The sequence below is a fragment of the Lampris incognitus genome, chromosome 18 (assembly GCF_029633865.1).
Source record: "Lampris incognitus isolate fLamInc1 chromosome 18, fLamInc1.hap2, whole genome shotgun sequence".
In the NCBI taxonomy this organism is placed as follows: domain Eukaryota; kingdom Metazoa; phylum Chordata; class Actinopteri; order Lampriformes; family Lampridae; genus Lampris; species Lampris incognitus.
Genome location: NC_079228.1, coordinates 43,495,615 through 43,507,947, shown reverse-complemented (window position 1 = coordinate 43,507,947; position 12,333 = coordinate 43,495,615). Strand labels below are relative to the sequence as shown.

At 43.0% G+C, this 12,333-nt stretch overlaps 1 protein-coding gene across 2 annotated transcripts in view; it reads right to left on the bottom strand.

Annotated features, from left to right (window-relative positions):
• Positions 1–241: 241 nt before the first annotated feature.
• Positions 242–12,333, bottom strand: part of si:ch211-133n4.6 (uncharacterized protein LOC797776 homolog) — a 90,235-nt gene continuing 78,143 nt past the window's right edge. For both annotated transcript variants that reach the window (XM_056298840.1, XM_056298841.1), the window contains exons 9-10: positions 8,002–8,266; positions 242–437 (exon numbers count right to left, since the gene is read on the bottom strand). In XM_056298840.1, coding sequence (XP_056154815.1) covers positions 8,031–8,266 — 236 coding nt within the window. In that variant the 3' untranslated portion in view covers positions 242–437; positions 8,002–8,030. The remainder of the gene's footprint in view (positions 438–8,001; positions 8,267–12,333) is intronic.

Genomic DNA, 12,333 nt, shown 5'->3' with positions numbered 1-12,333 from the left:
TGCTTTCATTATTCACAGTTTATTCACAGTTTCTACCAAGTGTGTGTGTGTGTGTGTGTGTGTGTGTGTGTGTTGGGGGGGGGGGTCTGGTGTAGTTTTGGAAAAATATTTACAGAGTTAGTTCAAGCATTTGGTGGACACTAAGTGACAAAATTAACCAAAGACAAGCAAACTAGGTCTATGGCTCCCATTAGGCATGTGGTGGAGCAGTGAATCCAAAACAGACGTACTTTGCTCAGAGTAAAGTTTATTATTGGGGAATAATTGGAAGATAAGAAGCCAAGAGAGGTTTACAGCAAAAACTCTTGACATTCTTGGTATACCTGTGTAAATAATGGATATCAAAGCGTCATTAGCAGACACAGGAACATAAGATGAGTGGACATCAAACACCTGAGGCAGCTGGAAACAACTCGGTGACATCAGCATTAGTCTTCCTGTAAAAGATGGAGGAAAAAGAGAGCTCAGAATGTGAAGGATGTTTTTATACTGCAGTTTCTTTTGTGTCATTCACGCAAAGGAATTACTTGTTTAGTTGTGTTTAGAATCATCCATTTTTGGGTGGTGTGTGTCTTCCTCAAGCTTGGATCCTCTACCAGAGGCCTGGGAGTTTAAGGGATCTGTGCAGTGTGTAGGACCACACTCTTCTGGACAGAGACCTCAGATGTAGTTCCTGGAATCTGCTAGAGCCACTCTCCCAGTTTGGGGGTCACAACCCATAGTGCTCCTGTTACCACTGGGACTGCTGTGGATTTCAACTTCCACATCTGATCCAGTTCTTCCTTCTGTCCTTGTTATTTCTCTAGCTTCTCATGCTCTTTTGTCCTGATGTTGCCATCACTCAGGATTGCTACATCGATCACTACTGCTGTCTTCAGTTCCTTGTTAACCACCACAGTGTCTGGTTGTTTAGCCAGCACCCGCATGTCACTCTGGAACTTGAAGTCCCACAGGATCTTGTTTGAGCCATTCTCAACCACCTTTGGCAGTGTCTCCCATTTGGACTTGGGGACTTTGAGTCTGTGCTGGACTGTCTCAAAGGTGTCTTTGCACAACTTGCATCTTGGGTCTTGTCTGGTGTGGCAGAACCCTACCTCACCCGATCTGGTGCTGAGTGCCTGTTCTTGTGCTGCTATGATCAGAGCCTCTGTGCTGTCCTTCAGTCCAGCCTTTTCTAGCCAGTCATAGGATTTCTTGATATATATATCAAGAAATCCTATGACCGGTCGACAGATTAACAGATCTCCCTCTCTCTCTCTCTCTCTCCATATATATATGGAAAGAGAGCGAGAAAGAGAGAGAGAGAGCTGAGTTACTGTGATGGCCTGGTGGCCTGCCCCAAATGTCTTCCCGCCTGCTGCCCAGTGACTGCTGGGATAGGCTCAAGCCTCCCCGAGGGACCCTGAGGGCAGGATAAGCGGTTTGGATAATGGATGGATACATGAGTCACGTGTTGACCAAACAGGTTAGTCTGACAATAAATTGGCTACTGGAAAAAACTATTCATGGATGAGAACTTAAAACCTGGAATGGCTGGAGTGTTACTGGAACAGCAAACCCAATGAGAAGGTATATATGAAACCTATGTAGAAACTGAGGATGTGTAAAAGATCAATATCCTCACTCACTGAAAAACAGCTAGTTACCAAATGTTCAAACACAATCTAGTTGAAGAGCGATATATGAGAAGCTGGAGAAATGCCAAGGGTGAAAGGAGGAACTAGAGAAAATTTGGGGAGTGAAGATAAACATGATTCCAGTGGTTGTAGAAGCACACAGGACTCCGACATATAACACGAGAAACATCTGAGCTCTCCATCAAATGGAGGAAGAGCTTAAGATACTGAGCAGAAGAAAACTCCCATGACCCAAGATTGAGGAAGATACACATACCACCCACATGGGGTAAATGTAAAGTTCTCATTTTATCTATCTATTTAATCTATCTATCTATCTATCTATCTATCTATCTATCTATCTATCTATCCAGCCATCCATCTATCTATCTATCTATCTATCTATCTATCTATCTATCTATCTATCTATCTATCTATCTATCTATCTATCTATCTATCTATCTATCTATCTATCTATCTATCTATCTATCTATCTATCTATCTATCTATCTATCTATCTAAAACAGAGGTTGAATACAAACCTGGGTTGTGCAGAGCGCCTACTGCTTGTGATGTGACTATGAAGATGTGCAGTGTTGGAGTAGGATATGAATATATGTTGGTTATGTTTAGAGATATGAGGCTATATTGGTTAGGGTTAGAGATGTAAACATGTTGCATAGGTTTAGAGATATGTGGATATGTAGATTAAATTTAAAGATATAAATATATGTTGGTTAGGTTTGGGTAAGGGAGGCGAAATGGGGTTGAATCCTGTTGGATAGGGACCCCAGGTTCAGTTAAAGAAGAAAATGGGGGTGAAGAAGTAAATTTAATTGTTAGTTTTGATGTCAATGGAGGATTTAAGGGACTAAAATCCCTTTGAGAAAAACGTTTCATCTATGTTTTGCAAAGGTTAAACCTGCTATTCTTTTTCTCGGTGTGTCCCACATCATCTTTGCCACCTAGAGGTTAAATAGAAAAAACACTTTCTGTCATTGGCATTTCTTTTGGCTTTAAGACCAACCCAGAGCTCCTCCTTTAAAGGAGAAGGTTGGAGTTAGGAGGAATTATAGTCACTGTCCTGGGTAGCAGGCCGGAACAGCTATTTGTTATGACAGCATTTAGATATAATTCTGGAGTTAATACTACATTTGGATGTCTTATTATGGTTATTATGACGGCCTTTAGATGTCATATTTTAGTTATTTCGACAGTTTTCAGATACCATGTTATTAGTTGATATCACTGGCTAATATAATTCTTAATAACAAGTCAAGTCATCTCCGATTTAATTGTATCATCCTGAATCACAGTCACAGTCCCAGAGTGCTTTACATTCATAGTGAAAAACAGAAAGATATGGTAGATGACAAGACAACAAACTACCCTCAGACCTTCGACTCTGATCAAGAAAAACTGCCCGAAAAAAAAAATCGGAAAGAAATGGAAGATACTTCAGGAAGAATATCAGGGGAGTGTCCATTTTACAGGATGGATCGATGTGTAATAAGTACCAAGTAAAAAAAAATGTTACAGAATATGACGGTGTACCATACTGTAATATCCCCACTTGAAGTTACAGTGCTGAGAACGTGTCTTTTTAACAGTGTGTCTCCTATGCAGGTTAGGGTTAGGGTTCAGTTTGGTGGGTTAGGGTAAGGGTTTAGAGTTAGGTTTGGTGGGTTAGGGGTTAGGTTTGGTGGATTAGGGTTAGGGGTTAGGGTTAAGTTTGGTGGGTTAGGGTCAAGATTAAGGGTTAGGGTTAAGTTTAGTGGGTTAGGGTTCAGTTTGGTGGGTTAGGGGTTAGAGTAAGGGATTAGGGTTCAGTTTGGTGGGTTAGGGGCTAGGTTTAGGTTTGGTGGGTTAGGGTTAGGTGAGTGTTGTCTGAGCTCCATTCAAAGTGAATGAGAGTCAGCAGGGCTGTTGTGTTAGAAACAAACATAAAACCTGGTAGAGCCTGAGTTATACTTGTTGATGTAGTACTATCTGTTGGTGAAGGTCTTCTACCAGCTTGTTCTGTAATATCTGATGTTAGACACAACACCTTCATTTCTTCTTCACACTCATCAATACCTGTGTTCCTCTACCTCATCTGGCTGCTGTGATGAAGATAGAAACACTATGCACCCTGTCATTTGTCCTGGCAAAGTCTTACCAGACACCAACCATTCACATCACACACTACTACAGGATTTGGATTAACTAATTTCTTATATATACAGCAGCTACCATCAAAAAGACATGCATGTTAGGGTTAATACTCCTGCCTGTACCCCTGAGCAAGGCAATGGAAAGAAGAACTGGAGTTGGTGCCCGGGCACTGCAGGAAAGCTTCAGGAGTGTAGCTTTAGGATCATTAATAATATCATAGTTATGACAGTCAGCAGAAAGTTTTCTCTTTGGTTTTGACTCAAGCAGATGATGTGAGGCTCTGCCCAGACACTCGGATAATATAAGAGTGCGACATAAGACAGTTTTGTGTCAAATATTGTGCACTAGAGCGGACAGATACATACAGATATTGATATATAAATTCTCACATTAAAGACATGCACATGCTAACACACTCCAAAACACGAGCAAAGATTATTAGTGGAGCGGATATGTAACATTTTTTACTCAAAGCGTGCACATCTGGATAAAAGCATGAAAATGGCTGCATGGGGGTTTTAGAGTATGCTGATTTAAAAAATAAATGGGAACCACGACGTCGCTCCAACGGTTCCCGCCGAAAATTAAAAAATCAAGATGGCCACCATAGAACACGTTTTTGCCAATAAATCAGCCATATATACTGCGATTGCTATGATTAAAAAGCTCATACCCAGGTTTTTTGGGTCAACAAATGCAATAAAACATATCTCAAATCTGTTAAAGTACCTCTTTATGCAAAAAAATATAAAAATAAATTCAAAATGGCCACCGTAAAGTACGTTTTCGACTAAAAATAAGCCGTAAGAGACATAAGTACAATTTTCAAACTGACTATACATGTTTAAGGGTCAACAGCTCCAATGCATCACATGTCAGAACTCAAATGCTACATAGTCACACAGGAAAACATAACAGAAATTCAAAATGACCGCCACCATAACAATTTTTTGCAAAATGTACCTTCACCAACATGACACTAATTTATATCTTAGGTAAAACGATTCAAAACAACATATGTGAGACATCACAAGGAGCCTCTTCCACCAAAAACTGAACACTGAATATGGCAGTCACACTAATTACCACAATACTAGTATGTAAATAAGGCTTTGGCTTTGGTGACTTTAGTAGAAAATCATGGTGAAAAGTTGCTGCCTAATAAAATGAATTATTTAAATGGAATGTTATTTGTTATGATTTTTACTGTACCTTTATCCATATTTTAGGTCAAATGTTCATATTCACTCACTTAGTCTCTCTCACATTGTCCTGAACAATAGCACAACTGTGTGCACTTGAGATTCGCTTTAATGCACTTGCATCTCTTCGTGCACAACTTTTTACAGCCGCATTTCAACAGTTCCTGGCAGGCCTTGGCTGCCTCTGGACATGTGGTCCAGCAGGGAGACCATGGGGAATCTTCCTTTACTCTCTCCCAGCCCCATAAACCTGGTGATGGAATCATGGGGTCCCCTATAAGGGACTGCCCCCAGATGTGTCCTGCCTGGTAAACAGCCCTTTTCACATGCTGTTCAAGGGCATGCAGCATTGGAGGAATGTTTTCTATCTTACGATTTTGAGAAAACAGCTGCTTCCTGGCTTCGTTCACGTGGCTGAGTGTTGATGTTCTCTGATATAAGAAGACATCATATCTCTCTATTTCTTCCAAGTCGTCAGGTGATACCTGGCTTGGTGCATTAGATAGCCTAGCAAAAAGCGACTTGAGGTGAGGCATGCTGCACCAAACAGCCCAAGCTATTCTCTTTCCGACACCATGGAAGGAGGAAACGGTATCACAACCTGATACTGCGTGGAAGAATAGGAGGCCCCAGGATGTGTCTGCCCAATTCAGCAGCAATCAGGTGGCATGGGATATAGTGTAGCTTAGCACCATGAGCAAATGCTATCCATATTTCACAGTCCTGCAAAACACTAGCTACTGTGGTCGCAATTATGACAATGTCAGTATCAGTTGCATGTATCATGAGCTTGGTGAATCCATGATGGAATGCATGGGAAGCATGGAACAGGAGGCATGTGTCTGCTTCTTCATGAGTGCAGAACAAATCTGTCAAGTCAGCAATAGGGGATGATATAGCATTCTGTCCCAGGGTTGAAATCACTTGCTTCTGTGGAGGAGGTTGAAACTCATGTACTGCTCTAGCTAGAAGTTGGAACAGGTTGTCTTTATTAGCGTCACACCGAAGAAAGTTCTTCCAGTTAGCAGGTATCTTGATGTTGTTGTCAAGTTTGAGACGATTACCAAAGCCACGGTTCTGTCGCATCTGTGCTTTCAGGCTATCATCCCTGTAGATGTCCCACACTACATCTACATGTACCACGTTTTGCAGCATGTGCTCTATGTGGGGTAGGAAAACCAGATGTAAATAGTCTTGGAAAGTTTTCACACAGAATTGCGACTTCTTTGGGTCAAGCATATGCACAAGGGTAGCACCATCAACAATGCTGACATCAACATTTGGCACAGACTCTGGCTGTGGTGCCAATGCTTCAAGACATTTCATCAAGTCAGATTTGTTTGAGTGATGTATGATACCATTGGTTGCCAGCGACGAGGGCCAGGCACGGTTTTCATGGCCAAAGGATGCATCCATGTCACCTTCTCTAGCCTGACACAATATATACATTTGAGAGAAGAGATGGACATCATTGGTCAAGTTTCACATCTTTGAAGTAGACTTTGACGGTCTCTCCCCGGCACTGGAATTCAGCAGAGGCAGATTGTTCTTGTGTATATTTTCATTGAATGTATTTACATCGACATTGATGTGCTTTTCAACCAAGTTCAGGTGCTGCTGTTTGCCTGTGTCTTCTGCCGACTTCACAACACATACCACACGATCACTCATGATCACTTTATTATCCAGTGTATAGAGGTTTGTGCTTTTATGAGCAAAAGGGTTGCCAAGTTCCTCAATAACATTTATGACACTCTTGACTTGAGACAGAAAATACTTCTGTACACTAGGCATTTGATCATGATGGCATTCTGCGTCCCCCCTCTTCATTGAATGTTTGTCATCGTACTCCAGTAATTGTCTAGCTGTTTCCGGACCTGCCACCATTCACCTCCTCAAAGCCGCTTCGTTTTCAGTGATACCTATGGCACCTCCATCCCCCTTCACCATTGCATTCAGCTGTTCATGAACTTGGTCATGTGCCATCCCTGAGAACTTGTGTGTTGTTTTTTGCATCACAAAGTTTCCATTGTGGAGGAACTCAGCATATGTGGTAGGACAGTTGACCTCAAGAGCAAGTAAGTCTATCACATGAACTGTCATCCATCGAGCATAGAGATAGTGGTCAAGGGCGAACATCCATGGGATTGTCTTTAGCAGTGACTCCACATAGTCAAGGTATATCTGTTCACGCTATGATCTGAGGAACTGCAAGTACAGGAGTTCCAACTGCCAAACTCTGTACCAGTAATCGAATTGAGGATGCTCTGAAGCCATCAGCTTACAGCAGTCATCAAAGGGTAGACGTTCATCATCTGGTGTGTTGTCTTGATACTTAGCATATACCCTATGGATAAGAATGTACAGGGCTGCGCTGATACTTGATGCGCCGACTGACCTCTGGATGTATGTGAACCTCTCTGGAGATCCTCTGCATGCCCCTCAGTTGTGACATTGGCTGAGGTCATCACATAGGTCCAACCACTCCCACTGAGCCAGTCACCAAGGACATTTAACATAGCCATTTCGATATGGAGGCCCCCCCCCCCCATCAGTGCAACATATTTTTCCCCCATACTCGTCTGGCCATTTCCACTGGATTCTCTTTGCTAAAGCATATAAAGGCAGATCTACAGTGAGCACTGGTATTTGGCCAGGATTGACACTGGTATTTGGCCAGGAATTGATTTTTTTTTTTTTTTGCATGAAGATGTACCTTAACTGATTCAGCATGTGTTTTATTGCATTTGTTAACCCAACAAATCTAGGTATAGTCTTTTTAATCGTAGCAATCACAGTATTTATGGCTGATTTATTGGCAAAAACGTGTTTTATGGTGGCCATTTTGAATATTTGATTTTGGGCGGGAACCGTTGGAGTGACGTTGTGGTTCCCACTATTTTTGAAATCAGCATACTCTAAAACCCCATGTGTCCATTTTCATGCTTTTATCCAGATGAGCACACCTCAGACACTTATCCACCCCACTATATGTCAAAGTTAAAGCATTCTCACATTGTGGTACATACATGTTTTGTGTATGTGTTTCTCTGAGTGGTCACATCTGACGTCTGCCTGTTCTAGATCTTCTTTTGGATGAAGCCCTGCTCCGCACAGCAGCCACCCTGGGCTGGGGTACGATAGGCTGGGGCATTACAGGCTGGGGCAGTACAGGCTTCGGCTGTGAGGGCTGTAGGTTGGGGGGTTGTGGGTGTTGAGCACCAGGCTTTGTGTTTGCCAAACGTGAGGTAAATGTTTGACTCTCATCTTCCTCAGAGTCTGGATGCTCATTTTCTGGAAGAAGACATTGATTATTTTTAGCCAGTCAAACTAACTCAGCAATGTTAGATAACACTGTTCTTGATGTACATTACGGTATCGCATTGTGCAGCATAAAATAATGCAACATAGCGTAGCATCACATCGCATAGCATAGCATGGTGTAATATTTACAGTCCATTACAGTACATCACGTTATAGAATATTATATAGTTGTATTATTTGGTGTAACACACTACAGTAGAATACCATCAAACAGAGAACAATACAATAATATATAGTACGCTATAGTACTCAACAGTACAATATAGTACAGTACAGTGCAGACTCAAGTTTCTGTGTGATGTTTGTGTAGGTAGGTAGCACTCAACAGCTGGCTAGCTTTTGGCAGAGCAGGAGCATCAGGAGGTAGACTGTGAAGTGTCGTCCGGTGTTAGCTTTAAGTTTAACTGCAGGTACACAGTAGCTAGACAGCTGAATTGTCTGCCGGAAGCTTTGGGAGTCTGCCAAGTGTTGGTGTGGCGGTTCCATGATGCTGGAGGTCAAGGTTCATATTAATAGGGGTGTTGAGGGCCAAGCTCGATCAAGCATCATTGAGGGGAGGTGCTCACTGATAAAATGACATGCCAACAAACACTCACATGTACACAGCCCACTAACAACTGGTTAAGTAAATGACGCTGATTTAGATTAGTTAAAGCATGATGTTAATTTTATGTTTTAGGTAGTTTAGTAAAGGATGCGTATTTATTTATTTATACATTTATTTGCTTATTATTTATTTATTAGCCAGCAGGGGGCCAGTGGAAACTATGCTACTGTTGGGCGAAAGAGAAGGAGAGGGGGAAGGCAGGTCTAGAAGCAGCAGGAGAGGAGGAAGGGTAGGAGTGTGGAGTTGAGTCTGAACGTTGAATGTTGGCACTATGACCGGTAAAGGGAGAAAGCTGGGTGATTTGATGGAAAGAAGAAAGGTAGGCATACTGTGTGTGAAAGAGACCAGGTGAAAGGGGAGTAAGGCCAGTAGCATCGGAGGTGGGTTCAAACTCTTCTACCATGGTCCTGATAGGAGGAGAAATGGGGTACGGATAATTCTGAAGGAAGAGTATATCAAGAGTGTGCTGGAGGTGAAGAGAGTGTCAGACAGAGTGATGAGTATGAAGCTGGAAATCAAAGGTGGGATGATGAATGTTATCAGCGCGTATGCCCCGCAAGTTGGGCGTGAGATGGAAGAGAAAGAAAATATCTGGAGTTGGACGACGTGGTGGAGAGGGTACCCAAGGAGGAGAGAGTGGTCATTGGAGCGGACTTCAATGGGCATGTTGGTGAAGGGAACAGAGGTGATGAGGAGGTGATGGGTAGGTATGGTGTCAAGGAGAGAAATGTGGAAGGACAGATGGTGGTGGATTTTGTGAAGAGGATGGAAATGGCTGTGGTGAATACATATTTCAAGAAGAGGGAGGAACACAGGATGACGTATAAGAGGAGGAAAGTGCACACAGGTGGACTATATCTTATGTAGAAGGTGCAATCTGAAAATGATTGGAGACTGCAAGGTGGTGACAGGGGAGAACATAGCTAGGCAGCATCGGATGGTGGTCTGTAGGATGACTTTGGAGTCTAAAAAGAGGAAGAGAGTGAAGGTATAGCCAAGGATCAAATGGTGGAAGTTGAAGAAGGAAGACTGTTGTGTGGAGTTTAGGGGGGAGTTAAGACAGGCACTGGGTGGTAGTGAAGAGTTGCCAGATGGCTGGACAACCACTGCAGAAATAGTGAGGGAGACAGCTAGGAAGGTACTTGGTATGTCATCAGGACAGAGGAAGGAAGACAAGGAGACTTGGTGGTGGAATGAGGAAATACAGCCAAGTGTACAGAGGAAGAGGTTGACAAAGAAGAAGTGGGATAGTCAGAGAGATGAAGAAAGTAGACAGGAGTACAAGGAGATGCAGCGTAAAGTGAAGACAGAGGTGGCAAAGGCAAAGGAAAAGACGTATGGTGAGTTGTATGAGAGGTTAGACACTAAGGTAGGAGAAAAGGACTTGTACCGATCGGCTAGACAGAGGGACCGAGCTGGGAGGGATGTGCAGCAGGTTAGGGTGATGAAGGATAGAGATGGAAATCTGCTGACAAGTGAGGAGAGTGTGCTGAGAAGGTGGAAGGAGTACTTTGAGGGGCTGATGAATGAAGAAAATGAGAGCGAGAGAAGGTTGGATGATGTGGGGATAGTGAATCAGGACGTGCAGTGAATTTGCAAGGAGGAAGTGAGGGCAGCTATGAAGAGGATGAAGAGTGGAAAGGCAGTTGGTCCAGATGACATGCCTGTGGAGGCATGGAGATGTTTAGGAGAGAGTGCAGTGTAGTTTTTAACTAGATTGTTTAACACAGTCTTGGAAAGTGAGAGGATGCCTGAAAAGTGGAGAAGAAGCATACTGGTACCGATTTTCAAGAACAAGGGTGATGTGCAGAACTGTAACAACTACAGAGGTATAAAGTTGATCAGCCACAGCATGAAGATATGGGGAAGAGTAATAGAAGCTAGGTTAAGAGGGGAGGTGGTGATCAGCGAGTAGCTGTATGGTTTGATGAGGAGAGGAGAGCCCAGCGAGGTGGAGGTATGCACTGGAGAGACGAGGAATGAAAGCCAGTAGGAACAAAACTGAATACCTATGCATGAATGAGAGGGAGGACATTGGAATGGTGAGGAAGCAAGAAGTAGAGGTGATGAAGGTGTATGAGTTTAAATACTAAGGGTCAACTGTCCAAAGTAACAGGGGGTGCAGGAGAGAGTGTAGGCAGGGTGGAGTGGGTGGAGAAGAGTGTCAGGAGTGATTTGTGACAGAAGGGTATCAGCAAGAGTTAAAGGGAAGGTTTACAAGATGGTTGTGAGACCAGCTATGTTGTATGGTTTGGAGACAGTGGCACTGATGAAAAGACAGGAGGCGGAGCTGAAGGTGGCAGAGATGAAGATGATAAGCTTTTCATTGGGAGTGATGAAGAAGGACAGGATTAGGAACAAGTATATTAGAGGGACAGCTCAGGTTGGACGGTTTGGAGACAAAGCAAGAGAGGCAAGATTGAGATGGTTTGGACATGTGTGGAGGAGAGATGCTGGGTATATTGGGAGAAGGATGCTGAATATGGAGCTGCCAGGGAGGAGGAGAAGAGGAAGGCCAAAGAGGTTTATGGATGTGGTGAGAGAGGACATGCAGACATGCATATAACAACCTTCTGCTTAATACAGCCAAAACCCAAGAACTCATTATTGACTTCTGATGCATGCCGAATCCCAAAACACCCATACAAATTAATGGAGGCCCCATCACCACCACCGACTCTTTTAAATTCCTTGGAACATACATCAGCAACAACCTGAAGTGGAAAATTAACACTGAACACATCATTGCAAAAACTCAACAACGACTTTACTTTCTTAGGCAGCTTAAAAAATACCGTATCAGACATCATCTGCTCGTTCTGTTTTACTCAGCCATAATCGAGTGCATCATAACATATTCTATTACAGTATTTTAGTATTACAGTATGGTACGGCGGCACGGACAGACAAACACGGAAAATACTGCAGCGGATTGTCAACAAGGCATCCAAAATCACAGGCAACCCACTCCCCTCAGTTGAATCTCTACATACTAACCAGACTGTAAAGCAAGCAAAGATGATCATGTCTAACCCCTCACATCCTGCTCATCACCTCTTCCAGCTCCTTCCCTCAGAGAGACGCTACAGCTCACTGTCCACTAAGACTGAACGCTTCACAGTTTTTTCCCCTAGACATCAGGACTCTGAATTCCTTCCTACAGTCCCTCCTCACACACCACTGGCATGCACACCACCATTCACCTGAATGTTGTGCATGATATGTTTGTTTCTGTTATTGTGTAACTGTATTGTTTGAGATAATACGTGGAGTGTCTGCTGTTGTCCATGGATGTATTGTGCTTCAGAGTTTAACGTGTACTGAAAACAAATTCCACAGGCCTTGGTCATGTGGCTAATTAAACAACCCAATCTAATCTAATGAAATCCCACTCACCTCCACAGTCCAGTAGAGTCTTCGCAAATTTATC